At 62.4% G+C, this 26,322-nt stretch overlaps 2 protein-coding genes and 1 pseudogene across 15 annotated transcripts in view; 1 reads left to right on the top strand and 2 right to left on the bottom strand.

Annotated features, from left to right (window-relative positions):
* Positions 1-26,322, bottom strand: part of PC (pyruvate carboxylase) — a 102,770-nt gene that overhangs the window by 907 nt on the left and 75,541 nt on the right. For 12 of the 13 annotated variants that reach the window (XM_086385643.1, XM_086385641.1, XM_086385645.1 and 9 more), the window contains 18 exons: positions 20,539-20,674; positions 20,253-20,437; positions 19,710-19,875; positions 19,478-19,623; positions 19,247-19,364; positions 18,827-18,978; positions 17,264-17,382; positions 14,913-15,075; positions 12,759-12,941; positions 3,878-4,022; positions 3,415-3,504; positions 3,106-3,327; positions 2,337-2,493; positions 1,590-1,830; positions 1,218-1,467; positions 811-1,055; positions 550-729; positions 215-463 (listed from right to left, as the gene is read on the bottom strand). In XM_086385643.1, coding sequence (XP_086241769.1) covers positions 215-463; positions 550-729; positions 811-1,055; positions 1,218-1,467; positions 1,590-1,830; positions 2,337-2,493; positions 3,106-3,327; positions 3,415-3,504; positions 3,878-4,022; positions 12,759-12,941; positions 14,913-15,075; positions 17,264-17,382; positions 18,827-18,978; positions 19,247-19,364; positions 19,478-19,623; positions 19,710-19,875; positions 20,253-20,437; positions 20,539-20,674 — 3,147 coding nt within the window. Of the gene's footprint in view, positions 1-214; positions 464-549; positions 730-810; positions 1,056-1,217; positions 1,468-1,589; positions 1,831-2,336; positions 2,494-3,105; positions 3,328-3,414; positions 3,505-3,877; positions 4,023-12,758; positions 12,942-14,912; positions 15,076-16,130; positions 16,271-17,263; positions 17,383-18,826; positions 18,979-19,246; positions 19,365-19,477; positions 19,624-19,709; positions 19,876-20,252; positions 20,438-20,538; positions 20,675-26,322 lie in introns of those variants that run through there. The other variant, XM_086385650.1, reaches the window with a different exon arrangement.
* On the bottom strand, positions 6,363-7,469 carry LOC147341809 (uncharacterized; annotated as a pseudogene).
* LRFN4 (leucine rich repeat and fibronectin type III domain containing 4) lies at positions 7,461-10,826 on the top strand. Of its 2 annotated transcripts, XM_086385651.1 has the most exons (3): positions 7,461-7,601; positions 8,037-9,395; positions 10,003-10,826. In XM_086385651.1, the coding sequence occupies exons 2-3, from the start codon at positions 8,047-8,049 to the stop codon at positions 10,562-10,564; spliced, it is 1,911 nt and encodes a 636-aa protein (XP_086241777.1). In that variant the 5' UTR covers positions 7,461-7,601; positions 8,037-8,046; the 3' UTR covers positions 10,565-10,826. The 2 variants fall into 2 exon arrangements, with proteins under 2 accessions (XP_086241777.1, XP_086241778.1); XM_086385652.1 differs by lacking the exon at positions 7,461-7,601 and having other exon boundaries at positions 7,908-9,395.

Genomic DNA, 26,322 nt, shown 5'->3' with positions numbered 1-26,322 from the left:
CAGCCCCTGACCCAGTCCCAGGCAGGCCGCCCACCTCCCCGAGTCTGAGCTCCACACTTGTAAAGACCTAGCTCCCCAGTCTCTTAAGGGTATTGTGTGAACCCCCAGCTCACGAGGCCAAGGGACAGGCACATCAGAGCCCTGGCACCCTGGAAGTGCTGGGGTCCCTAGGGGTGGCCGCTGTGCAGCGCAGGTAGGTGCCAGAGCCACTGACCTCAAACTCCTCTGCAATCTTGGGTCCCTGCAGGAAGAGGCGCGTATTGAGGCTGTCCAGGGGGCCGAAGGTGGCAGTGAAGTCCTTGAAGTGGGCAAAGACGTCGGGGTACATGGCGGCTGAGAGCACGTCCTCCGGGGTCACCTCCTCCCCGTGCCGTTCCGTCAGCTCCTTCTCCAGCGCCTGCAGGTCCAGGGGTGGGAGGGAGGCTCCTGGCCGGCCCTCCACCCTCGGCAGGTCTTTCAGCACCTGGGATGCAGAGCGGATGGTCAGGCCTGGCTCCCAGACGCCCTTGCACTGCGCCGCCCCCCACCATGGAGCCGGGCCTTCCTGACCTTGGAGCGAAGGGGCTCTGGGAAGCCCCCGTGGGGGATGCCGATGTAGCCCTGCAGGAACTCCACCACCGAGCGGGGGAAGGACAACTCCTCTGCCTGCGCTTCAGCCTCGGCTCGGGTCAGCCCGTTCTGCACCATGAACTGGGCCAGGTCCCCCACGATCTTGGAGGAGGGCGTCACCTGAGGAGAGGGGACCCCTGGGTTTAGGGGGCCAGGCACCTTACGGAGACCCCGCGGCAAGGGTGGGCGCGCCTGGCTCACCTTGATGAGGTCGCCCAGCATCTGGTTGGCCTCCACGTAGGCCTTCTTGACCTCCTTGAACTTGGAGCCGAGCCCCATGCTGTGCGCCTGGAAGTGCAGGTTGGTGTACTGGCCCCCTGGGATCTCGTTCTCGTACACGTCCGAGTTGCCAGACTTCATGGTGGCTGTGCAGTCAAAGGCCGCGTACAGCCCCCGGGCCCCCTCCCAGTACTCGCTGTAGTCGAACACACGCTCCAGGGGCACGCCTGCAGGGACACCAGAGGGGGAGGCTCGGGTGTGCTGAGTCCCAGAGGCCCCTCCTGGGGCCCCAGGTCAATCAGGCCCCATCGCAGACGTGGGTGATGGAAGGCCTGGCCTGGAGAGGCCACCCTGACCTCCAGGACGGGCAGGGCTGTGGCTGTGCCTACCTGTGTCCAGGGGTGTCCCTCGGGTACAGGCCACCAAGGCCCCCATGCTGGGCTGTGATGTCATTCCAGACATGGAGTCAGCCGCCACATCCACCACATCAGCCCCTGCGTGAGCACAGGCCAGCATGGCTGCCACGCCCGCCCCTGACGTGTCGTGGGTGTGGATGTGCAGCGGGAGGTCAGGGAAGCGGTCCCGGAGGGAGCTGACCAGCATGGTGCAGGCCGTGGGCTTCAGCAGCCCAGCCATGTCCTGAGGGGAGCGGGGAGGAGACAGTGAGGGGCGGGCACGCAGTGTGCCCGGCGGGGGTGAGGAGCGTCACAGCGGGGAGGCGGGGCAGGGGGCAGGCTCCCAGGGGTGGGCTGGGCGGGCACCTTGATGCACAGGATGTGGGTGCCGGCTCGCACCAGCTCCTCGGCCAAGCCCATGTAGTACTGCAGCGAGTACTTGGTGCGGCTGGGGTCGGACACGTCACCCGTGTAGGAGATGGCGGCCTCCACCACGCCACCAGCACTGCCCGCCGCCTCCATGCCCAGCAGCAGGTTGGGCAGGTAGTTGAGGGAGTCAAAGACCCGGAAGATGTCCATGCCATTCTCCTTGGCCACCTCGCAGAACCTGAGTGGTAGGAGTGCTCAGGGTTAGCGCCAGCCCACCCCCTCAGCACATCCTTTGCCGGCTCCTGGCCCTCTTGCAGGCCCTGGGGAGTGAGATAAGGGCCGGGTCTGGCGGGGGCACCAGGGCATGTCCATGGCGTGGATAAGCCTCTCTGGGGCAGCCTGGGCCAGGGGGGGTCACCCGAGCAGCATCCGGCAAGCAGCAGAGCCGCCCGGTGCCAGTCACGTGCAGTGCAGCTCCGTCTGCCCGAGTCAGAAGGACTACTGGGGATTGTTTGCTTTGCCAAGGCATGGCAGGCTGAGGAGACGGAGGCCTGGGTTCCAGCCGCAGCTCTGCACACGTGCGCTGGGGCTCGTCTGCCCTCCGGGGGCCTCCCTGGAGCCCTCCCAGTTCTCTCGTTTGCCGCCCTGGCTGGGCACAGCTACTGAGAGGCTTGGTTTCCGGCCCACTGTGGGGTGCACAGGCCTCGCACCGGGGCCCGAATGACACACCCCGCCCAGGCTCACTTGAAGACCACATTGTCGGGGTAGTTGGTGTAGCCCACGGCGTTGGCCCCCCGAAGCAGCATCTGGAATGGGATGTTGGGGACGAGCTCCCGGAGCTCCTGCAGCCGTCGCCAGGGGCACTCGTACAGGAAGCGCATGGCGACGTCAAAGGTGGCTCCTGCACCGAGACCAAGAGGCCCAGGTCAGCCCCTCTCGTCCCGGGGGCCCCGCCACGCCCCGCGGCCTGGGCCTCCAGTCCTGACAGCGCCCTGCCCATCAGGGTCCCTCGCATCCTGGGGGCCCTGCCACGCCCCGCAGCCTGGGCCTCCTGTCCTGACAGCACCCTGCCCATCAGGGTCCCTCGCGTCCTGGAGGCCCCACCACGCCCTGCAGCCTGCGACTCCGGTCTTAACAGCGCCCTGCCCATCAGGGTCCCTCACATCCTGGCCCTGACCCCTGCAGACTTTCCTTTGCTGGCCCCTTGGGACCACTCGGGCTCACAGTGTCCTCTCTGCGCCCCCCTCACAGCCCTTACCCCCCTTCTCTGTGCCACAGCGCGCCAACAGGCTGGCATCTCCTCTCTCACCCTGAGCTGCCAGGGTTTCAGCTCTGTGACCTCAGGTCCGGCACCAGGTCCAGGAGAAGGGACACGGGTCACCATTTGCTAAACCCGCGAACGCCTTGCCTTGTTCAGTTCCCACGGATTCCCCCAGGGTTCCCACCTCCAGCTTGTCCCAGAGAGTGACCCGCCTGCACTGTGGGGCCCACACCCCTCCCTCTTCCAGCCTACCTCCCCAGTTCTCTATGCTGAAGAGTTTGTTGAAGCTGTGGGCAACGTAGGGGGAGATCTTTTTGAGATCGTGGGTGCGCACTCGAGTGGCCAGCAGTGACTGGTGGGCGTCCCTGAAGGTCGTGTCCATCAGCAGCAGCCCCTCATGGTTCCGCACCGCTCGAGCAAAGCCCTCGGGCCCCTCCCGTAGCAGGATGTCTCTGAAACCCGTTGGGGGTGGGCCTAGGGCAGAGCGGGGCATTAGCACCCACCCTGCAAGTGGCGGCCTCTGTGTCACCGCTGTGAGGTGGCAGAAGGGATCTCACCTACCTATGGGCACCACGGGGACGATGGGGTCCGTGGGGCTGGGGCTGGCCTTGACGGGGATCGGAGTAGTTGGGCCATTCACCATGACGTGTCCTGGGGAGAGAGTGGGCGAGGGTCAGGGCAGGCTGGCCCAAGCCTGAGTCAAGGGCAGAAGTTAGAGTGGCTGGGCCTGGGGCTGGGGGCACTCCTCCAGGACCCCGGGTCCTCCAGCTGGCCCCTGTCCTCTCCAGAGCCAGGGCCTCCTGGGTCAAGGCAGTGGGGACCTAGTGACAGCCACACAGATGGAGAAGCAGCCTCTGAGATCAGGAGCAGGGGCGAGGGGTCGGGGTCGGGGTCGGGGTCGGGGTATGAAGCAGAGGAGGAGGCGCGTGGCCAGGCTGAGGATGGGGTGGGGCGGCCAGGCGGCTCTCTGGGTGGGGGCGGAAGCAAGGCATCTGGTGGGGAGAGAAGGGAGACTCGGGCGGACCGAGGTAGTGCAGCAGCTTCTGGGCCCGGTTCTGTGCGGGCCGCAGCTGGAACAGCTCTGGGTTCTCATCGATGAACTGCGTGTCCACGGTGCCTGCCAGGAACTGCTGGTTGTTGAGCACGTTCTGCAGGAAGGGGATGTTGGTCTGCAGGACAGAGCGGGTGGGAGGGTGTCACCATGCAGTTTGGCCAGGGACAGGAGGGGCTGGACGTGCCGCCCCGGGGGCAGGGCTCCCCAGGCTGCGGCGCAAGCCTCCCCGTGAAGTGGCGGTCCTGCCCCGCCTCACCACCCCACCCCGCTCTTGGCGGAGCCCCCAGGCCGTCAGGGGCCTGAGCCCACCCCCCTACCCTGCTCGCCTTGGAGCCTGTGCTGAGTCCCATGTCCCCACTCCTCAGGGATCCTTGGATTCAGCCTTTCCTGCAGCACCACCCCTCCCCGCCATGCTTCCTCAAAGGGGCCCCAACCTCCAGGGACCCCACCACCACACGCAGCACGCGTCCCCGCTTCCAGTTAAATCCACCTTCCTCCTGCCAGTCACCCCCGCCGGGATGCCCTCTCCCTGAGCTTCCAAGACTTTTCGCTCCCCTCTGCCTCCTCCCTGGTTCCCCCGGGGCTCCTCCCACCCCTGCAAGACGGGGGCTGTCACCCGGCCCCTCCTCCTCACCCAGCACTCTGTCCCGGGGTGGCCTGTCCTGGCCACCAGCTCCAGACCCCACGTGGAAGTGCCTCCTGGGCACCTCTTCCCGAGTGCTCCTCACACAAGCTCTTCCAGTCCCAAGTCGGCCTGTCTCCCCCAGGCCTCCCCTACCTTCCGCTGCGTGCCTCACCACCCACCCGGTTCCCAACACCTGCGCTCATCGCCTTCACCACTCCTGTGCCACTGGGCACACCAGACGACCCTATCACAGCCATCTCTGGACTCCGTGTCCCCTCGGCCTCAGGCCGTGCCTTCTGCCGGGCTCCGCCGGCACGGCCACCTCTGGTCACTCCAGACTTGCTCTGTGCGCTCACACCGCCCCGCCTGCTAGCTGAGCTCCTCCTGGAGGCCTGAACTCAAAGACCTTCCCGGTCCTCATCTCCCGCCCTCACGTGGAGCCGGACACTCCCTTTCTAGGACTCCACAGGACCAGCTGTGGGAAAGCCTCGCTCAGCCTTGTCATTTGCAATGCTCTCAGACCTGGGAGCACTTTAGAGGCAGGGGTGCCATCTGAGGGGCTGGTGCCCACGTGCTCTGCGCACAAGGGCCCTCCATTCTGCTCATTAAACAGCTGGGTGACAGCGTGAAGCCACGGCAGGGCTGAGCCCTACCTAGAGGCCAAGCAGGGGTGGGGTGGGAGCGCCTGGGAGCCCGCGCCGCGGGAGCTGCCCCAGGACATGACTTCGAGGTTAGTGGATGTGACTTCAATGTGTGTGTGCCTGCGGCTGTGGCCTGGCTGTCACTTCAGACAAGGCAACTTTGTGGGTTGCACACGCGCGATCCTCTGGCACCTTCGATAGGAAGCCCAGGCCCAGCAGGCCCCAGGCCCTGAGGCTGCTCTGAGAGATTCTTCCTGTCCCCAGGGCTCTCGTCTCCTCCCCTACCAGCATCCATGGCAGCCACCGCACATTGGGGCTGGCCAACATTGCCTCATGCCTGCCGGGTGTGACCAGCCTGCCTATCTGTCCCTGAGACTAGTCTGTGCTCCTCCTAAAATGGGGACATTTCAGCTGTGCCAAGGCATGGAATCTGAGACAAGAAAACCAGTTCAACCAGCTAAAGAACCTAGCGCATCCTAGGGGTGGCAAGGATGCTAAGAGGCCTCCACGTCCCACCCTGCGTTTCCCTTGGGTAGACCCCTCCTCCTCTGTAATTTCTGGAGGATGTCACGCCATCCGTCCTCCGTGGGGGAGTAAGCTCCATGAGGGCAGGCAGGCCCCTCTGGTTCCAGATCTATCCTAGCTCCCCGCCGAGTGGCACGTGGTGGATGCCATTAACGTGTTGAGAGTGAATAAAAACGTTCTTGATGGGGAGAAGGACAAGGGAGTATCTGATGCCACTGAGCAAGAGGTGACCTGGGCAAGGATCCAGCGCCTTCATTTTACAAATTCAACAGCCGGGGAGGTCTGAGGAGTGGCAACAAAAAGCATGCTTTCCAGCTGCCTGAGCCCCCTCACAGGTCACCTCCTCTCTTCCCCTCTCACCCCATGAAGCGCCAACAATCAACACTCCTCAGCCTGAATAAGAAAACTGTCTCAGTGGTTAAAGAACTTGCCCAAGGTGACCGGGTGTACCAGGCAGGATTAGAAATCCAAGGAAATGGAAACCCACTCCAGTATTCTTGCCTGGGAAATCCCATGGACAGGGAAGCCTGGCGGGGTACAGTCCATGGGGTCGCAAGAGCTGCACACGACTTAGCGACTAAACCACCACCACTGTTTCCCTGAGTAGCCTGAGGGCTAGGAGATACTTGGGGGAGGTGGTAACTTCCTTGTTTCCCTGCTGGGCCCAGACGAAAGACGAGGGTGCGCGTTCTGCTTCAGAGCTCTCAGCGCTCCCAGCCGAGCCCGGATCTCGGAGGCAAAAAGCGGGGAACTCGACCCCGCCCCGACACACCGCGGGAGCCCCGTCTCGTTCCGGGCTACTCTTCCACGGAAATGGCCCGGTAGGAACAGAAGGGGAAGGAGGGGCCGCGGGCCAGGCCAGGACCCCTGACGCACAGCTTCAAACGGCGTGCCACCGCCGGCCTGCCGGGAAAGCGCGCTGCGCAGACCAATCGGGCCGGAGGCGGAGACCGGTTGGTTCCCGAGCTCGCCCGGTGGGGCGGGGAGCCTGGGACGAGGAGGGAGGGGCCGGCAGCGGGGGCGGGGCGCGGCGCCAGCCCGAGGCCGAGCCCTCTCCGCCCCACCCCGCGGGAGCCCGGCCGGGGGGCATCGCCCAGCCCACCCCTCCCCCCGCAGGGCCCGTGCCTGTTGGGGACCCTCCACGTGACTTGGTGATGCAGAACGGTTATGACCTTCACCGTGTGTCTGTGAACGCGAGGGTCCCAGCAACAGTGCGGGTTTGCACCCGGCCCTGCCGGTGGGTGCGGGGATGTGTGGGAGTGTGGGCATGTGTGGGTGTGTTGGGGAGGGTGCCCAGCGACATGTGACAAAGACTCTCGTCTCTGGGAGATGGTGAAGGGGCCCGCGAGCTGGCGCTTTGTCTGCCTGTCTGCAGAGTGACGGTTCGCGCAGCGGCAGCAGGCGCCCGTGCGGTGCAGGATGCCGGGGCGCCAGGGTGGCCGGGGGCGCGCGCGCCTGTGCCCGGGTGAGTGCGCTGCGGCAGCACCGGGGGGCTGCGCTGCGGGTCCGCGCCGGCCCGGGCCTCGGGCGTGACCAGGAGCCACCCGTGGGCGCTGCAGTGGCCGCGTGTCCGCGTGACCTCGGGAGCCGGCCTGGACCCGGGTGGATCCCCGCGCGCCCCTCCCCGTCCGCTCTCCACGTGCGTGTCCGCGGTGCGCGTGCTCGTTGGCGCGCACCCGCCTGCCTGTCGCTGCCGCCGCCGCCGCCGCGAATCGCTCCGGGAAAAGGTGCCGGGAACCGAGTGAGCCGGGGCCGCGGGCCCGAGCGCCATGGGCCGGAAGGCGCGCGGAGCGCGGCTGGTCAGCCCCGGGCCTCATCCCCGCGGGAGAGCCGCCTGGAGTCGGCAGGGGCCGGCCGGGCCCACGGGGAGGCCGGCCCGCGCCCCCTGAGCTACGGACACCAGGTGAGGGGCCGTGGGGGGAAGTGTGGGGAGCGGCCGGGGAGGGGCGGGGGCCCCGGGAGGGCTTGGGGAGGCGCCTTAGCCGGCGGGGGAGGGGATGGCGCCGAAGGGATGCTGGCGAGTCCAGGGGACGCCAGGGGAAGGAAGTTCCGGGACCCTCCCTGCGCTCCCGGCCACCTCCGCTTCCTGCTCACGCCTCACCTTGTCCCCAGAGCCTGGGTTCCCTCTCACGGCTCGGGAAATGTGACCTTTATTCGGGGGGCCTGGCTCTGCAGGCCCCAGCCTGATCTCAGCTTTGGGGGACCCCTTGGGCCTTTGACCCTGACCCCACCCCCAGGCCAGGCTCTGGAAGCTGCCCCCCCCACCCAAGATCGGCCTGGGGGCAAGTGGGCAGTGGTGCCAGCCCCACTTGTGCCTGGGCTGTGGCCCTTCCTACAGGGCGCTCGCCATGGCCCCGCCACTCCTGCTGCTGCTGCTGGCCAGTGGAGCGGCCGCCTGCCCACTGCTCTGCATCTGCCAGAACCTGTCGGAGTCGCTCAGCACCCTCTGTGCCCACCGAGGCCTGCTGTTCGTGCCGCCCAACGTGGACCGGCGCACGGTGGAGCTGCGGCTGGCCGACAACTTCATCCAGGCCCTGGGGCCGCCGGACTTCCGCAACATGACCGGGCTGGTGGACCTGACGCTGTCCCGCAACGCCATCACCCGCATCGGGGCCCGCGCCTTCGGGGACCTGGAGAGCCTGCGCTCCCTGCACCTGGACGGCAACAGGCTGGCGGAGCTGGGCGCGGGCAGCCTGCGGGGCCCCGCCAACCTGCAGCACCTCATCCTCAGCGGCAACCAGCTGGGCCGAATCGCGCCGGGCGCCTTCGACGACTTCCTGGGCAGCTTGGAGGACCTGGACCTGTCCTACAACAACCTGCGGCAGGTGCCCTGGGCCGGCATCGGCGCCATGCCCGCCCTGCACACCCTCAACCTGGACCACAACCTCATCGACGCGCTGCCCCCGGGCGCCTTTGCCCAGCTCAGCCAGCTCTCCCGCCTTGACCTCACCTCCAACCGCCTGGCCACGCTGGCACCTGACCCGCTCTTCTCCCGGGGCCGCCACGCTGAGGCCTCGCCTGCGCCGCTGGTGCTGAGCTTCAGTGGGAACCCCCTGCACTGCAACTGCGAGCTGCTTTGGCTGCGGCGGCTGGCGCGGCCCGACGACCTGGAGACCTGTGCCTCCCCGCCCGGCCTGGCTGGCCGCTACTTCTGGACGGTGCCCGAGGGCGAGTTCTCCTGTGAGCCGCCCCTCATCGCCCGCCACACGCAGCGCCTCTGGGTGCTGGAGGGCCAGCGGGCCACGCTGCGGTGCCGGGCCCTTGGCGACCCAGTGCCCACCATGCACTGGGTTGGCCCCGATGACCGGCTGGTGGGCAACTCCTCCCGGGCCCGGGCTTTTCCCAACGGGACCCTGGAGATCGGGGTGACGGGCTCCGGGGACGCGGGGGCCTACACCTGCATTGCTACCAACCCGGCCGGTGAGGCCACGGCCCGTGTCGAACTGCGGGTGCTGGCTCTGCCCCATGGAGGGAACGGCAGCACCGAGAGGGGCCGCCCGGGGCCCTCGGACATCGCGGCCTCAGCCCGCACGGCCGCGGAGGGCGAGGGCACGCCCGAGTCGGAGCCGGCCGTGCAGGTGACGGAGGTGACCGCCACCTCGGGGCTGGTGAGCTGGGGGCCGGGGCGGCCAGCGGACCCCGTGTGGATGTTCCAGCTCCAGTACAACAGCAGCGAGGACGAGACCCTCATCTACCGGTGAGGGGGTGCTCTGCAGTCCGGGGCCCCCAGCTCGGGAGCTGCCCTCCTCTGAGCTGGCTCTGCCCCCTCCAGGGAGGGCTGGCCACCTCTCCTGCCTCTGCTCTCTCCTGGGGCTTCCATGTACCCCTTCTCAGCTTCCGAGCTGCCTGGGGGTCGTGGGGGCTGCAGGGGGAGGGGAGGGGGGAAGGGGGGAGGCTGTGCCCTGCATGGTCTCAGGCGAGGCTGGCAGGCGGGGCCCAGGGTGCTGGCGTCTGTGTTTTAGGCACGCGGGCTTAGCCACTCGGGCACTGCTCTGTGATTCTTCACAGCCTCTGAGGCCGGCCCGGGGTAGGCCTGGGTGTTGACGGGCACACCTGTCTGCCCTGCACCATCTCCAGGGCCACACGTGCCTGTCTGTTTTCTCTGCCTTCTGAAGTGAACACACAGGCTCCTGTGGGCCTAGGGAAGAGGCTCTTCAGAGCTGGGACCTGGGGGCGTGTGGTTGGGGGAGGGCAGTGGGCAGTGAAGGGAGCTTCAAGGCCTTGTGGCCCTTGGCAGGGGGAGGGGGCGGGGACGGGGGCTTGGACCCCAGGCCTGCTCTCTGATCCCCTGCCCTTGCCTGCAGGATCGTCCCAGCCTCCAGCCATCACTTCCTGCTGAAGCACCTGGTCCCGGGTGCCGACTACGACCTCTGTCTGCTGGCGCTGACACCCGCCGCTGGGCCCTCTGACCTCACTGCCACCCGGCTGCTGGGCTGTGCCCACTTCTCCACGCTGCCAGCCACACCCCTGTGCCGCGCCCTGCAGGCCCACGTGCTGGGCGGGACCCTGACTGTGGCCGTGGGGGGCGTGCTGGTGGCTGCCTTACTGGTCTTCACTGTGGCCTTGCTGGTTCGGGGCCGGGGGGCCGGGAACGGCCGTCTCCCCCTCAAGCTCAGCCACGTGCAGTCGCAGACCAACGGAGGCCCCAGCCCCACACCCAAGGCGCACCCCCCACGCAGCCCGCCGCCTCGCCCCCAGCGCAGCTGCTCCCTGGACCTGGGGGACAGCGGCGGGTGCTACGGTTATGCCAGGCGCCTCGGAGGGGCCTGGGCCCGACGGAGCCACTCTGTGCACGGGGGGCTGCTCGGGGCCGGGGGCCGGGGGGCGGGGGGCAGCGCCGAGCGGCTGGAGGAGAGCGTGGTCTGAGGGCTGGGAGACTGCCTGGGGGGCGGAGGGTACAGGCGGGCGGCCTCCTGGCCTGGTGGGTCAGCGTGGCCAGAGAGCACCCCCCCCCGGCCCTCCCCTCGGTGCCTCAGGCAGGACAGGGGCCCTTGCCCTGGTTCTGGCCTCCAGTCAGGCAAAACAGGACAGGTCTCTGTGACAGGTGCTCACGGCCTCCAAGCGGGGGCTGCAGCCGCCAAGTGGAAGTCTTGTTTGTCTTTATAATAAAATTATTGGGGTCACCTCAGTGCTAGTCTCTGGTCTTGTCCTGCCCGGCTCCCTGAGGGGCCTGTGGAAGCACAGACAAGCGGGGTCAGGCAGGGGCTCCCAGCCCTGTGGAGGCGGCCCCAGCAGCCTGGGTGCCTGCGGGCCCTAGGGTGCCCCAGAGAGCAGGCGGCTATGTGCCCACATCTATATGCAGAGGACGCCCCTTCCTGGAGCGTGCAGCCAGGACGCTCGCCTGGCGTGGGCATCAGAGCATGCAGGGCAGCAGCGGGAGCCCGTGGGGGACGGCCCAGCTCTTCCGGGCAACGGGACCTGGGCTGGTAACTCAGAAAGTCCCCACTGGCCCCTGCTGGTGACAGCATCTTTCCCCATTGGCCAAGGTGCCTTCAGGATTTGTAATGTCAAACCAAAGGGGCTGGAATCGTACCACCCTGCTCTCGGTCTGGGACCCCCGGAGGGCTCCTGTCGGGGGTGCAGGCCCCGAGTGGGGCCTTGGCTCTCAGCTGCTCCCGACGCCCCTCTTGCTGGACACCCCGGGGCAAACACCAGGGGGTACCAGGCCCCCATGGCCACAGCTCTGGTCCCCACCTTGAGGAACCAGGCTCGGGGTGGCGTGCCCTGCCCTGTCCCACCCTCTCCAGGCCCACGTCCCCACCAGCCCATGGCCCAGACGGCCTCCTCTGGGAGCAGCCTTCAAACAACCACTGCTCCCAAGCGTCGGCTGGGAGGAAGCTGCAAACACACCCCAGGCACGCGTGGTTCTCCGCTGGTGCCAGGAGCACCCAGGCGCTTTGAGAGCATGCAGGTGCCCGGGCCCCGCTGTGGAGGGGGGTGTGGCACCCCGGCCCACGGGGCTGTACCTGTGCTGAGGGGTGGTGCACGTTTCTGCCTAAGGTCTGCTGTGCCTCTGATGGGCAGCCTGGTGAGAGCTGGTATGGTAAGGTGCGCGTGTACGCGTGTGCTGGCTGAGCTCACACACGTGTGCGTGGCGCTGAGACACACGTGTGCCTGCCCGCCCAGCCCCGGAACACATACCTGGATGTGGTCCAAGAGAGATCCTGGTTTAAATAAAGTGAAACAAGGGCTTCAGCCAAGAGGAGCAGGAGAGCATGAGCCGTGCCAGGGCAGTGTGGAGGGCGGCAGGGCCGGTGCCCGGTCTGGGCACGCACCGGGGGGCACTGGGGCCCCAGCTTGCTGCCAGCCTCCCACCTTCCTTGGCCTCTGTGGCCCTGGCTCCCTCCTCCACCTTCTGGCGTGAAGGCAATGGGAGCTTGGGAGCCCCCTAGCCTGTCGGATGGGTGGACAGTCCTCTGGCCCGGGGTCACCAGCAGGACAAGACCACAGGGGTGGGCAGGCGAGGGGGGTGGGGTGGCCGGGCCCCCCAGTCACCAGTCACCTGGCCCGGAGCAGCCCCAGACGCGGCCTGCCACCATGCCACATTCTGGCCACATGTGCAGGAAACAGCCCCTGACTGGGTGCCCGAAGGCTCCTCACGGAAGCACAGGTGCCCCAGCGCCGGGAGACAGCCCTGTCCTGTGAGGCGGGCTGAGAGGGGCCACTGCCCCGTGGGCTCCTCCCTCCCGCCTGCTTTTTGAAAAGGTGAAGGGGATGGAGCAGGGCTGAGCGAGGACAGCGCTGCCCACGTGGCCCAGACCCGGTGCCCAGCCTGGACCCAGCAGAGCGGGAGCCACTGAGAAGGCAGGGGCTGCGGGGTGCCGTGTGCAGTGTGGGGACTTGGGGGGCAGCTCCCCCACCGTGGGCTGGGCAGTGTGGTTCCCTGCCCCCGGCCCTGCAGCAGGTCTAAAGTGGCGTATGCCCAGGGCAGGCCCACGGCTATGCAGAGGCACTGGCCTCAGACACAGACAGCCTGCACAGTGACTTCACCTCCAGCTATGGACGCGAGTGGCAAGGACGACCCAGAGGCCAGGGGCATCTCGGGCCTGCAGCCGCTCACCTTCACGCCTCGGACTCGGAACTCGGCCAGGGCTCTGCTCATCTTGGTGGCGGCCGTGGGGTGGTCCTTGCCGTGAGCGATGACCTTGACCAGCAGGGAGTCGTAGTGGGGGGAGATGACGGCGCCTTGGAAGGCAGAGGCGTTGTCCAGGCGGATGCCCATGCCCTCCCCGCTCCGGAACACCTGCGGGCAGAGGTGGCCCAGTCAGGTCCAGGTCTGAAGCCGGAGTCGAGATGCGGCACCCCCGTGGCCCCAGGCTGGACCAGCATGGGCCGGCAGGGCGCCAAGAGTCACGCAAAGGTGACCCCCAACTCTGGTTTGAGGAGTTCTGCTTCATTTCTGCCAGCACCCCACCGAGGGGCACCCCACCGGCTCTAAGGGCCACAGTCACGGTTTCCTCCTCTCTGAGAGAGCTGGCAGGGTGGGGAGCATGGGCTCCACCAGCCCCAGGCTCGAGGCCCCGCTCACAGGGCTGACGCGGAGCCAGCAGGACACGGATGGGCCAGACCTGCCACCCGCCTGCTTGACCAGCCCTCTTGCCTTTCAGATTCATTTTTTCATTCATTCAGTCCACAGCGTGTGTGCCCACCTCACGCCAGGCACTGGGGACACAGCAGCTAAAACAGAGGCCCTGCTTGAGCAGGGCTCCCAGCCTGCGGGTCAAGGGGACAGATGAAGGAGGAAATACACAGACGAGTGACCAGGGTGCGGCAGGACGGAGCCAGGCAGGGGAGGCAGGCCGAGGAGCCCTTAACATCCAGTGACAGGGAAGGCCTCGGGGTCCCCGCCTCCCCTCCCTGTCAAGAGGGAGACGGAGGAGCAGTGAGCCGATGAGAAACGCTGGGACCAGACGCAAGGAGACGCACGTGAGCCCACAGGCCGACAGGGAAGTGAGGGCGGCTCAGGGCACGTTCAGGGGCTCCCAGGAGTCCCACGGTAGAGACTCAGGGTGGGGGAAGGGGCTTTGGCTGTGAATGCCCGGGGTGGGGGCCTCGTGAGCAGCACCGGCCAGGGAGACGGGGAGCGGGAGGGACAAGCAGGGGGCCTGGGGACACGCACTGCACCGCGTTTCCGCGTCTAAGGGACACAGCCTGTGCTCGATAAAAAGGAACTTAATAAAATATTTAAGCGTGAACACTCAGCTGTGAGCAGGAACTGTCAGCTAAAAATATTCTGTGGTAAACCAGGCTCGGAGGAGCCAGGCCTCGGAGGTGGAGCTGGAGCGGGGCTGCCCCTGCCCGCCGAGGGCAGGCTCGATGGGGGCGCCCGCTGGACAGCGCTCTGGCCTGGGAGCTGGCCCCAACCTGTGGACCTGGATCCTTCCAGAAACAGCCTTGGCGGCAGCTCTGCCTCAAGCTGAGCAGCTGATGCGACTCTCAGAACCAGATTGCTCCCCGCCCCGCCCCACCCCACCCGGCCGCCCCAGTCTCTCCTCTCGGGCTCAGTGACTGAGAATCACCCTCCTGTCCCCCCGCCGGTCTGCTTCCCCAGAGGCCTGGGCAGAGGGGGCAGCGGGAGGGCCGCAGAGTGCTGACTTGGGGCCAGAGGTATTCCTAGCCGGGGCGTGAGGCAGGGCCAGGGGCCAGGGGCCAGGGGCCCCAGCCAGCCCAGAGGTGGGGGTGGGGGGAGCCCCCCAGGCCCCCTCTCAGCCCCTGGCCCCCCATGCCCCTGCTCGGTCTCCTCCCTGTCCCCACCATCTCCCGGACTCCCGCATGCATCCCTGACGGGTCCCCTGGCCCAGCCCAGCCCCTCCGCTGAGACCTCCGGGTCATCATCCCTCGTGCGCCTGGCTCCTCCGCCAGGCTGAAGGCCGAAGCCAGCGGGACTGCTCAGTGGGCAGCGAAGCTTTGGGTCCTTGTGAGACGAGTCGAGGACCCTGGGCTCTGTTCCCAGGGATCCCGCACTTGGCTCCACCCAGCTGACCTCCCTGTCCCAGCCGGTGGCCTTTCTGGCCTCCATGGCAGCCTCTCCCAGGAATACTCTCCCCTTTAGTGCTGGACAGCGCCTGGCTCCCGCGTATTCTAAGTCAGCTTCCGATCAGCTCCAGTGAGGCGCCCCCCTTCACTGCTGGGCCCACAGGCTCCCTCATGCCCCCCAGAGAAGCGCCTTCGCGCAGACCGAGCCAGGCAGCGGGCTCCGGCGGAGGCAGCCTACCTCGATGCGGCCGGTGTCGGGCTGGAAGCTGCGCGCGGGGTCCTCGGTGGTAACCCGGCACTGGATGGCACAGCCGTTGATGCGGATGTTCTCCTGCCGGAGGCCCAGGTCAGGCAGGCTCCGGCCCTCGGCCACGTGGATCTGGGCGTGGACCAGGTCCACACTGCAGGTGGGGGGAGGGACGGGGAGGGGAACAGCATGAGGCCCCTGGCCCTGCCTGCTGGCCCTCACCAGCCTCCTCCTGACCATGCCCGGCTGGGAGCCCTGCAGGGTCCGCCTGAGGAGGACAGTGGCTGGAAGAGCAGCTGAGATGTTAGCAGCGCCCTGGGCTTGCCCCCCAGCTCCTCCCCCAACTCTGCCCTGAGCCCTCCCTGTCCCCCTGCCTCCCCCAGACCCTCCCGAGGTCAGACCCTCCCTCTCAGAGCGGTACTGCTACTCTGTATGTGGTGGGTGGGGTGGGGGTCGGTTTGCCAGAGAACAGGTCTGTAATGAATGAATGGGGCCGCAGCTAATGGAGGCTCCACACTTGTGATCGTTGTGGTCAGGTGCCACCCTCCTAGGACCTGCGTTGCAGCTCGGCTTGTCCCCAAGACCCCCCACCCTGCCCCAGAGAAGATCTCAGAATACAACCTCCACACGAGCCTGGTTTTCTAAGCACACCCTCCCTGACTGCCATGCTCCTAAGGACAGCAACAAATTCAAATGGAACAGCTGTTAAAAAAGCCCGGGTTTTAAATTTATTGTCACTGAGGCTTGTGGTAAGGACAGCCGGGAAACGCCGTTGGCAGACCTTCCTCAGTGTTTGTACGTCAGCAGCGATGATGATCACTGCATCGCTACGCATCCACGCCGTGGACTGTGGCTGTGCCCTTCCCAAGCTTCACCTCCACAGAAATGCTCTGAGAGCCGCCAACATCCCATCAGAGGACGAGCCCGAGGGTCAGAGAGGCTGCAGCCCAACCAAGCTCTACGTGGCTCGTGACCTGGGAAGAACCTGCGCCCGAGTCTGTGTCTCTCTGACACAGAAGAACCTCTGCTTGGGAGCAAGCAAAGAGCTTGACCCTTAGCAGGACCGGCTCAGGGCAGGCTCAAGATTGACGAAAAATTTCCAGCATCGTGAAGGGGAAAGTCTCACGGGGCCAGAGGGTGAGGCTGGAGCATGTGGTCAATCAGCCCTGACCTGGAGACAGGGAGGACTCTGGGGGCTCTCACACCTACCAGGTGAGGGCAGGTGCCCCAGCAGCATCCTCAGTCTCAGGTTGGATCAGAGGTTGAAGAAGGAGCTGTCAGGAAAGTTCCATGGTGGGAGGGACTGGCCCAAGGCCAGGGCATAACACTTCGACGACTCAACATACGTATTTTGAAACGAAGAGAGGCCATATTAATTGTTTATAAAATGGGCAGGTTTTTTGGGGAAATGTCTCTACGCAATGCTTGTGGGAGGACCAATCGGTACAGGTGATCTAGAAAGCTCTTTAGGTGGTGGTGTTGTTCAGTTGCTAAGTAGTGTCCACTAGTTGGTCACTCTCTGTGACCCCATGAACTGCAGTGTGCCAGGCTTCCCTCTCCTTCACTCTCTCTCTAGGTGAGATGTTGCTTATTTATCGCTCAGGTAATCCTACTAAAGATGCGTGTCCTCAGAACTCTTCAGAGAGGTGGGCAAAGATTTAGGCCCAAAGATGTTAAGTGACACACCCTTAAAAGCCACAAAAGTAAAAAACCACCTGATTGTTTAAAAATAGAGGACTATGGAGATCAGTTGGAAACCTCCCAGAAGATGGAACAGTGTGCAGCCACTTCCAAGAATTGAAAAAATAATGGGAATGCCTTAGACAAATATGACATTTGAAACGTAGAATGAAAGTCATATACAAAACATCTCAATTGTGTCAAACTACTTATACAGTTAAGTAAATAAAGATGGAAAGAAACCAAACGATTTAGCGTGGGCTTAGGAGATACAGCACAGGGCTTGAGAGGACCAGCTGTGCGACCTCGGGCCACTCTCTTAACCTCTCTGAGCCCCGGTTTTGTCATCTGAAATTGGGGCTGACTGATGCCTTGGGGATGCGCAGCACACAGAGCCGCCCGCTGGGAGCCTCCCAGCGTCCTGGTTCTGAGCAGTGGGGCCTGAGGCCTGTTCGTTTGCTCCCTTGTACAAACTCTCACAATGGCATGTGATGCTTGTATAATAATACTTTTCATAAAAAACAAAGTACACGGGTCCCTAACTATTCTCCATCAGTGGACAGTGAGCTCCCCAGGAACCCGCGACCGGGTCTTACACAAGATGTGGGAGACGCCCTTCCCATGCCTGCCCCGCCCACCCCGCCGGCCGCGCCCCTGCTCACTCTGTGACCTCCTCGGTCACCGTGTGCTCCACTTGCAGGCGCGAGTTGACCTCGATGAAGTAGTGCTTGCCGTGCCTGTCCACCAGGAACTCCACGGTGCCCGCGTTCTCGTAGCCCACCTGTGGGGCGGCCTCGTTAAGCAGGGGTCTGTGGTGAGCGCCCAGTGGGGGCGCAGGCTCACCCACTGGGCTGCTTCCATAGTAAAACAGACTGGCCAACCCCACCCCACCCGACGGCAGGCAGAGGGCCAGCCCTGCCCCCGGGGGGTGAGCGCCCAGCCCCCGCAGCTGGGCCCGGCCTGGACGTCTCCCCAGGCCTCCCGGGAGCCTCTGAAGGCTGCACCCAGCTTGTCCAGGTGAGACCTGAGCAGAGCTCCCACCAGCCCAGACGCCACCCTCGCCCCCAGCGGTTCCTCAGCTTTGGGACATGGGCCCCACCCGTGTGTACCCTGGCCTCTCCTGGATCTTCCTGACGCTTAGAGGGTCTTCAGAAAGCTCCCCTCAGCTTTACTCCGCCATCGCCTCTGGTTACTACCCAGAGATGCCATCTGAGAGGGACCTCATCGACAGATGAGGCTGTACCTCAAAACGCACGCCTCATTCTAGCTTCACTTCCAGTCCCACCAAAACCACACCCTAGACTTCACTCCCTCAAATCTGTTCTAGAATGAGACACTTCATAAACCAATAAATAAGACCAAACTCAAGGCAAGAAAACTCCTATGAAGGAAGCAAAACCTCAACTATAATCAGACCCTAATCAACGCCTCATGTTAGCCATGGCTGGAGCCTCACTGGCTCTCTGTTTGGGGAAGGTCCCAGCAGCGTCTGTAGTCTGGGGCCTGGGCTTCCCGGGAGCCTGAGGGGGCTCAGCCCTGGAGGAGAGAGGCCCAGGGGCCCGCCGGGCGGAGGGGACGGCGGACCTGAAAATACGCCCCCTCAGGGCTCTGGGAGGCCGAGGCTGGGGCAGGGTGCCTGGCCTCTGAGTAGGGCTGGGGTCAGGGGTACCAGAAGAAGAGAGAGCGGGGCCCCTGCTCCAGCCTGGCCAGCCCATGGGCGCTCACTCCGCAGCCCCCAGAGTGCAGACAGGAGGCGGCGGCCCTGGGGCGTGAACGGGGTGCAGGAGACAGGATGCCGGGGACGGTTGGGCATGAGTGAGGAAGAAACGCCTGAACACCGTTCCTTAATCCTGACGGAAGCCCCTGCTGCCCCCCGGAAGCTCGGTCTGTGCTGAAGGGCACTGAGGCAAGGCCAGCGGCTCTCTCTCCCCCTCCTCCTCACGGCCCTTCCAGTCTCCAGGCCAGGCCTCTGGACCCAGTGCCTCCGCGACCGCACAGCACAGATCCCAAGGGCCTGGCATCAGCCCTCCGCCTCCTGTCCTTCCGGAGTCGGTCACCCTGGGCCGCCCTGCCCTGCAGCAGCTGGCCACCCTGGGCCCCCCGTGACCGCCAGGTGTGAGGCTGTGTCCGCGGGAGCTCAAAGCGAGCCAGGAGTAGGCTCCTTGTCTCCACGTGGGGAGAAGGCCACTGCGCCGTGGCTCTCAGCTCTGTCCCCTGCCCCTCACCTGCTTTGCAAGCTTGACGGAGTCGCTAGTGAGCCGGGTGCGCAGCTGGGGGTCCAAGTGGGCAGCCGGGGCGATCTCCACCACTTTCTGGTGCCGCCGCTGGATGGAGCAGTCCCGCTCGTAGAGGTGAAGGATGTTCCCGTACTGGTCCCCTGGGATGCGGTAAGCCGGGCTCAGCCCCGGGGGGTCTGGACACCCCAATCTCCAGAAGAGCACCATGGCTGTTCAGCACTGCTCCCAGGGTGGCTCAGCAGCGGCTCCAAACAGCACACCAGGCCTCAGGTCTGACCAGCCCGGCACCCGCAGCCCACCTTCCTGGGAAAGGTCCCACAGAGGGAGAGCTCCGGTAGCTTTCCCAAAGCCCAGGAAGACCAGGGGCCCCCACTGCCTCATGCTGCCGCCCCCGGACGCCCTACTCACCCAGGATCTGCACCTCGATGTGGCGTGGCTTCTCGATGAACTTCTCCACGAACAGCGCCCCGTTCCCGAAGGCGGCCAGAGCCTCCGAGTAGGCCCGGGTGTAGTTCTCCTCCAGCTCCTGGGAGGGCAGGCGGGGGCCCAGGAGACGGTGGGGCCTGAGCTCTGCCTTTCCCCCAGCACCCCTCCCCCGGCCCCTCGGCAGGTGGCCGCCCAGCCTCAGCTTCCGCTCACCTCGTAGCTGTGCACGACCCTCATGCCGCGGCCCCCGCCCCCGTAGGCGGCCTTGAAGATGATGGGGAAGCCGTAGGTGTTGGAGAACTCGTGGGCCTCGTGCAGGGAAGTGATGGGGGCATCTGTGCCGGGCACCACGGGCACTCCTGTTGGCAGACAGGCAGGTCAGGCCACAGCCTGCCAGCCCCACCCAGACAGCCCCTCGCGGGAGCTAGGCAGCCCCCACCCTCACCTGCGGCGATGGCGATGGCCCGGGCCTCCACCTTGTCGCCCATCTTGCGGACCACCTCGGGGCTTGGCCCAATGAACCGGACCCCAGCATCCTGGCAGGCCTGGGCAAAGTCGGCCCGCTCCGACAGGAACCCGTAGCCTGGGTGCACAGCGTCCACGTTGTTCTCCTGGTGGCGGGTGGGGGTGGTCAGAGGGATGAGCACCCCTCAAAGCCCTTTACACAGCCCCCCAGCCCTGAGGCCCTCCCACCTGTCTCACCTCACTCGCTCCATTCACTCGCTCATTTACTCATTCACTCATTCATTCCTCACTCATTCAGTCCCTCATTTGCTCATTCATTTGCTTAGTCACCCATGCACACAGTCAGTCATTCATTCACTCATTCACTCATTCATGTAGTCACTCACACATTCATTCACTCATTCATTCACCTTTTCACAGGGACTTTCGGCCAGAGAGCATTGGAAATGGGAGGGAGAGCTGGGCAGGCACAGGACCCAGTCTCAGCTCTCAAGAGTTCCCCATCCCCACCTAGCCCCCTCACCTTGGCGACCTTAATGATGTCTGGAATGTGCAGATAGGCCTGCACCGGGGCGAGACCCCGGCCGATGAGGTAGGCTTCGTCAGCTTTCTGTCGGTGCATTTGGCCCGTGTCCTGCTCCGAGTAGACAGCCACCGTGCGGATGCCCAGCTCCGTGCAGGCCCGGAACACACGGATGGCGATCTCGCCTGGGGGTGGGCACAGGGTAACAGGACAAGAAGTGATCCTGGGGTCCCAAGAGACGCAGCAACAGGGGCAGGAAGCTAGGGCAGGCTCCCCCCGTGCTCACCTCTGTTGGCCACCATGACCTTCTTGATGGGCTTGTACTCCAGGCGCCGGACATTGGGAGAGGCAGCGGTTGCGGTGGAGGTCCGGCGGATAGCCAGGAGCCTCAGGCTCCCCCGGACAGTCTGAAACTTCAGCATCTAGGGAGGGAGGTCAGAGCCTGCTTAGAGCAGCCCCACGGCGGCCAGCACCACCGCTGCCTCAGTTCCTGGCCAGACCCAGCATTTCCTGAAGGCTGACCGGCCATAGCGAAGGAAGAGAGTCATCCCCAACTTGCATCCCAAGCTCACCCTCATACTCTCGTACTCTGAATCCTAAAGCACCACACTTCAAACTTTTACAACAATTTCAGAGGCCAGCAAGCAGCCCTGCGTGACTGCGGTGTGTAAGGCCAGTGTCAGTCCAGGCTGCCCCGGGCTTTAGAACCTCCGGCCCCACACTGACCCCTTCGGCCCTCCCTCAAGGTCTGTCTGGCTGGGCAGGGAGGGTGACAGTGGAGCTCCCCAGGAGAGAAGCTGCAACAATGTGCCCTCCGGAAGCGCAGCCTCTGCTCAGATAAAATGCAGATTTCTTCAAACTGCAGGAACTGTCCTTTCTACAAGGGCTACTCAGTAAATTAGTCATGAAAGCCAGCTGAGGGCCAGTGAAACCGGCCAGTCACAAAAAGACAAATACTGCGTGATTCCACTTAGATGAGGTTCCCAGAGTCACCACATTCACAGAGGCAGACAGCGGGAGGGTGGGGGCCAGGGGCGGGCGGTGGGGGAGTTAGTGTTTAAAGGGGACAGGGTTTCAGTGCCGCAGGACAGCTAAGCCCACGCACCGCACGCAGAGCCCCCCTCTCACCTCAACTGGAAAGGGCCCACGTGCAGCAAAGAAGACCTAGCGCAGCCACAGATTAATTCATTCATTCATTAAAAAATAATAAAGGGGACAGAGTTTCCATTCTGTGAGATTTAGAAGTTCTGGAAATGGCCAGAGGTGACGGTTGCACAAAGATGTGAGTGGATGTAACGCCACTGGCCTAACTATACACTTAAAATCAGTTACGAGAGCAAATTACATCACACACATTTTTTCAGAATGAAAAGAATTTTTAAAAAGCCAACAGGGCAATCTCCCTCCCAGAATGCAAAACATCTTCAGAGATAGACCATACCCCTCATTTCACAAATGAAGAAAACCAAGGCCCGGAAAAGCTTTAAAAGATGTGGTCAGAGTCACACAGCTTTTACAGCAGAGCCCAAACTGGCATTCGGTCCTTTTCGCCTGCTCCAGGGCCTCCACCCAGCTAAGCCTGTCATCTATTTCTTCACAAAGTTTAAATGCCTGACTCATCCATTTTAAGTAAGAAACACAATAAGCAACCCTGGTAGCTGAGGTAGTAAAGACTCCACCTGTAATGCAATGCAGGAGACATAAGAGATGCAGGTTTGATGCCTGGGTTGGGAAGACCTCTGGAGAAGGAAATGGCAACCCACTCCAGTATTCTTACCAGGAGAACTCCCATGGACATAGGAGCCTGGCGGGCTACAGTCCATGGGGTCACAAAAGAGTCGGACACAACCGAGCGACTAAATCACCACCAAAGAACATAAAAATCTATTCAATAAATCAGATACTGCTAAAACCTCACAGTGTCATATCGTGGCCAACAAGATGGAGAAGGGGAAATAAAGACCAAGTAGAAAGAAAAGAGGAGAAAAGAAATGAGATAAATAGAAGAAAGAGAAAAAGAGGGAAGCCCTTCAACCAGGGGGAGAGAAGGCAGCCCTTCAAGCATCAACCGCGCCAGGCACAGCACCAGGCCAGGGCAGGAACGTCTCAGCTCTCACAGGAGGCTGACCCCGGGAAGGAGAAAAGAAAAGGGCAAAACCAGACAGAAATAGGTCCTTTCAGATCACGATTAGTGCCTCATGGGCAAGAAAACAGGTAATTTTTTGGCGAATTACTGGGCAGGAACCTGAACGGGGGAAGCAGCAGCCACGTCCAGATCTGAGCTGCAGGGCACGCACCCCAGGAGAGTAACAGCCACGGCCAAGGACTCGAGGGCCACCTCTTCAACCTGTCTGTGGGTCCGAGGGAAATAAGCCAAGGTCCAGCTGACACCAGTGGAGGAGATCACAGCGGGAGCCCCCAGGATCTGCTCACAGTCAGTGCCAAAGTACCAGCTGGGCCTCGGACATGTGACTTCCACACCTTCCTGAAAACCACTGAGCTTCCAACGCTCTCCTGTCAGCTCCCCCTCACAGGTCTACCAGCAGCACCGGCTGCACCAGCTTCCGGCTTCAGCTGCCCACCCAGCTGGAGGGAAGTGCTTTCCCGGCAAAGCAGCCTGGAGAGGGCAGGCCCTGGTGGTCAATGGCGCACACCCCAGGGAGCCAGTGTGGGGATGGATCTTGCCCCCATCCTGGGCACCAGATGCCTGCTCTGCTCAGGGCTGCAGGCAGGAATCTGTGGGACGAGGCAGAGCAGAAAGAGCCCAAATGGCCATGAGGGTCAAGTGAAGAAAGGCAAAGTGTTCTCCGGGACAAGTGTGAACAGCAGATACAAGTGGCTAGCGAACTGTTGACAGTCCCACCTCACCAGAAATCACCACGTTCAAAGGGGAACAGGGGGTGTTGCTTGTGCCTATGAAACTAGCAACAGAGCTGTGAACAATCAGATTTAGTGCTGCTAAGGCCTCTGGGCCTTATTTTCTTGGGCTTCAAGAAATCACTGTGGACAGTGACTGCAGCCATGAAATTAAAAGATGCCTGCTTCTCGGAAGGAAAACTGTGACAAACCTACAAAGTGTATTAAAAACAGAGACACTACTTTGCCAACAAAGGTCCATCTACTCAAAACTATGCTTTTTCCAAGAGTCATGTACGGACGTGAGAGTTGGGCCATAAAGAAGGCTGAGTGATGAAGAATCGATGCTTTCAAACTATGGTGGGGAGAAGACTCTTGGAGTCCCTTGGACTGCAAGGAGATCAAACCACTCAATCCTAAAGGAAATCAACCCTGAATATTTATTGGAAGGACTGACGTCGAAGTTGAAGCTCCAATACTTTGGCCACCTGATTCGAAGAGCTGACTCACTGGAAAAGACCCTGATGCTGGGAAAGACTGAAGGCAGGAAGAGAAGGGGACGACAGGATGAGATGGTTAGATAGCATCACTGACTCAATGGACACGAATCTGAGCAAACTCTGGGAGATAGTGGAGGAGAGAGGAGTCTGGTGTGCTGCCCTCCACGGGGTAGCAAAGAGTCAGACACAACTTAGCAGCTGAACAACAACAACAGCCCACTGGGAAGCAGGCCCACAGGCGAGGTCTAGAGATCAGGGCAGCTCTCTGAAAGCAATTCACAAAACCTACCAAGAGCCTTTAAAATATGTATGCCCCTTGGTCAGGCCATTACCAATCTAGGAATCCAACCCCAAAATATTCTAAAATGGGAACCAAGATGGATGCAGAAAGATGTTCAGATCAGCATTATTTACAATAGCAAATGACTAGAAGCCACTTAAAGAGCCAATATTAGGGCATCAATACAAACGGACATTATATAACCATGGAAAATGGTGGCAGAGTTTTGATGACATGGGAAATGCTTATGATATAATATGATGCTTTTAAAAAAAGACAAATAATACGATCTCATGAAGTTTTATTTAGAGCAAGAAAAATAACTAGCAGGAACTCAGCATTCACTCACTCCTATGTTCTAGAATTGGCAAGGTATTTATTTTCTTCCTTATTCCTTCTCTTTCTCTACATGTTCTATGCTACAGTTTTTCCAGTAGTCATATAAGGATGCAAGCTGCTGCTGCTAAGTCGCTTCAGTCATGTCCGACTCTGTGCGACCCCATAGACGGCAGCCCACCAGGCTCCCCCGTCCCTGCGACTCTCCGGGCAAGAACACTGGAGTGGGTTGCCATGTCCTTCTGCAATGCATGAAAGTGAAAGGTGAAAGTGAAGTCGCTAAGTCATGTCTGACTCTTCTCGGCCTCATGGACTGCAGCCTTCCAGGCTCCTCCATCCATGGGATTTTCCAGGCAAGAGTACTGGAGTGGGGTGCCATTGTCTTCTCCGAAGGATGCAAGAGTTGGACCATAAAGAAGGCTGAGTGCTAAAGAATCAATGCTTTTGAACTGTGGTGTTGGAGAAGACTCTTGAGAGTCCTTTGGACTGTAAGGAGATCAAACCAGTCAATCCTAAAGGAAATCAGTCCTGAACACTCATTGAAAGGACTGATGCTGAAGCTAAAGCTCAAATACTTTGGTCACCTGATGCGAAGAGCCGACTCACTGGAAAAGACCCTGATGCTGGGAAAGACTGAAAGCAGGAGGAGAAGGGGACAGCAGAGGATGAGATGGTTGGATGGCATCACTGATTCAACGGACGTGACTTTGAGCAAACTCCAGGAGATAGTGGACAGGGAAGCCTGGCGTGCTGTAGTCCATGGGGTCGCAAAGAGTTGGACACGACTTAAGAACTGAACCGAACTGATACGTTCTGTATTTTCTCCAGTGGGGATTATTATTTATAATCAGAAAAGAAAGAAATATATAGAGGAAACAGAAGACCTTTACAGAAAAAAGCCAAGAGGAGTTCCTGAAGCATCCCTCTCAGTGAGGTGACTGGCTTTGGCTTCCATCCTGTGAAACAACCCCTTCTGGGGGGGCCGGCCTCCCAGAAGGCTCATCCCACCGCCGACTGCATCTTCCTCACCGGTTGGCCAGGGAAGCCTGCTACAGGTCTTCCTCCCTGTCTGCAGGTGAGCAGCCTCACAGCGGGTTCCACTGGCACGGAGACTCTCCATCCCCAGGGACATGTCATCCTGGGTAGGGAGGCCTGCTCTTTTCTTCCACGTGGGTGGGTTTATCCCTTCGGACCATCAGGCACTTACGCATGTCTTATGAGTAAATAGGTCATACTCTCCCCCAACCCCTACCACACACACTTCCTGATCCCTTTTCCAATGAAAAGAGAGATCCCTAGAGGCTCTGGTCAGAGGGTGGGGGTGGGGAGGGAGGACCAAGAGCCTCCCCAGCTCAGTCAGGAAACAAGAACCATCCAGCCCAAGACTCTCATACTCTTTGCATTTGACCCTCACACGTGCTCTAGACAGCAAGGATTTCCTTGGCGTCCTGCTTTACAAATCAAGAACCTGGGTTCTGGGCACTGGAGGTGGGGGGCCTCTGAACGCCCTGGCGCCCTGTGTCCCGTGCAGAGGGAAACAAGCACAGGCCTGGACTTGACCTGGGGTTCGGGGGCAGGCAGGCAGATGTTTGCAGAAGGGGAAAGGTCACGATCGTTCGCTGAAGTCAGAGTGGTGGTTGAGAGTGGGCAGGGGGCAGCCACGTCCACCGGCGGCAACCCCGCGTGAACCCGGGGTCAGCAAGCTGGGCCTGCCCCCGCGCCATCTGACCTTGGGAGACCCAGGCACCCCAATTCGTCCTCTGTGAAAGAGGGCGACACCACCCCCAAACTGGGCAGGTCGACCTGGGGGTCACTGACAGGGGCTACCATCACCATCTCCCCCCTGGTCCTTCCTCCCAGACGAGTGTGGGGTGCGTGAAGGAAGGCCCTCTGTTGCCCACCCTGCAGGGTGCTCATTCCCATCCAGACCAGCAAGGCAGCACCGGCCCAGGGGGTCTCGCTGGACAAGGGCATACACGCAGACACATGGAAGACCGCCAGCCGACAAGGGGGCCCGGAGCACTCACCCCTCACCAGCCAGGACTGGTGCTGCTTCTGCTCTGCCTGAGGTGGTCACTGGCCCAGAATACAAAGTTCT

The sequence above is a fragment of the Bos grunniens genome, chromosome 29, assembly GCF_055505025.1.
Source record: "Bos grunniens cultivar Pamir isolate PY7600 chromosome 29, Bosgru_T2T1.0, whole genome shotgun sequence".
Taxonomy (NCBI): domain Eukaryota; kingdom Metazoa; phylum Chordata; class Mammalia; order Artiodactyla; family Bovidae; genus Bos; species Bos grunniens.
The sequence above is the reverse complement of the archived record's forward strand: the minus strand, read 5'-3'. Positions and strand labels throughout refer to the sequence as shown.

Bases quoted from the DNA above. Each gene is read 5' to 3' on its own strand.
- LRFN4 (XM_086385651.1), top strand. From the start codon at position 8,047: ATGGCCCCGCCACTCCTGCTGCTGCTGCTGGCCAGTGGAGCGGCCGCC. The intron at 9,396-10,002 runs GTGAGGGGGTGC...CCTTGCCTGCAG, and splicing joins GACGAGACCCTCATCTACCG to GATCGTCCCAGCCTCCAGCC.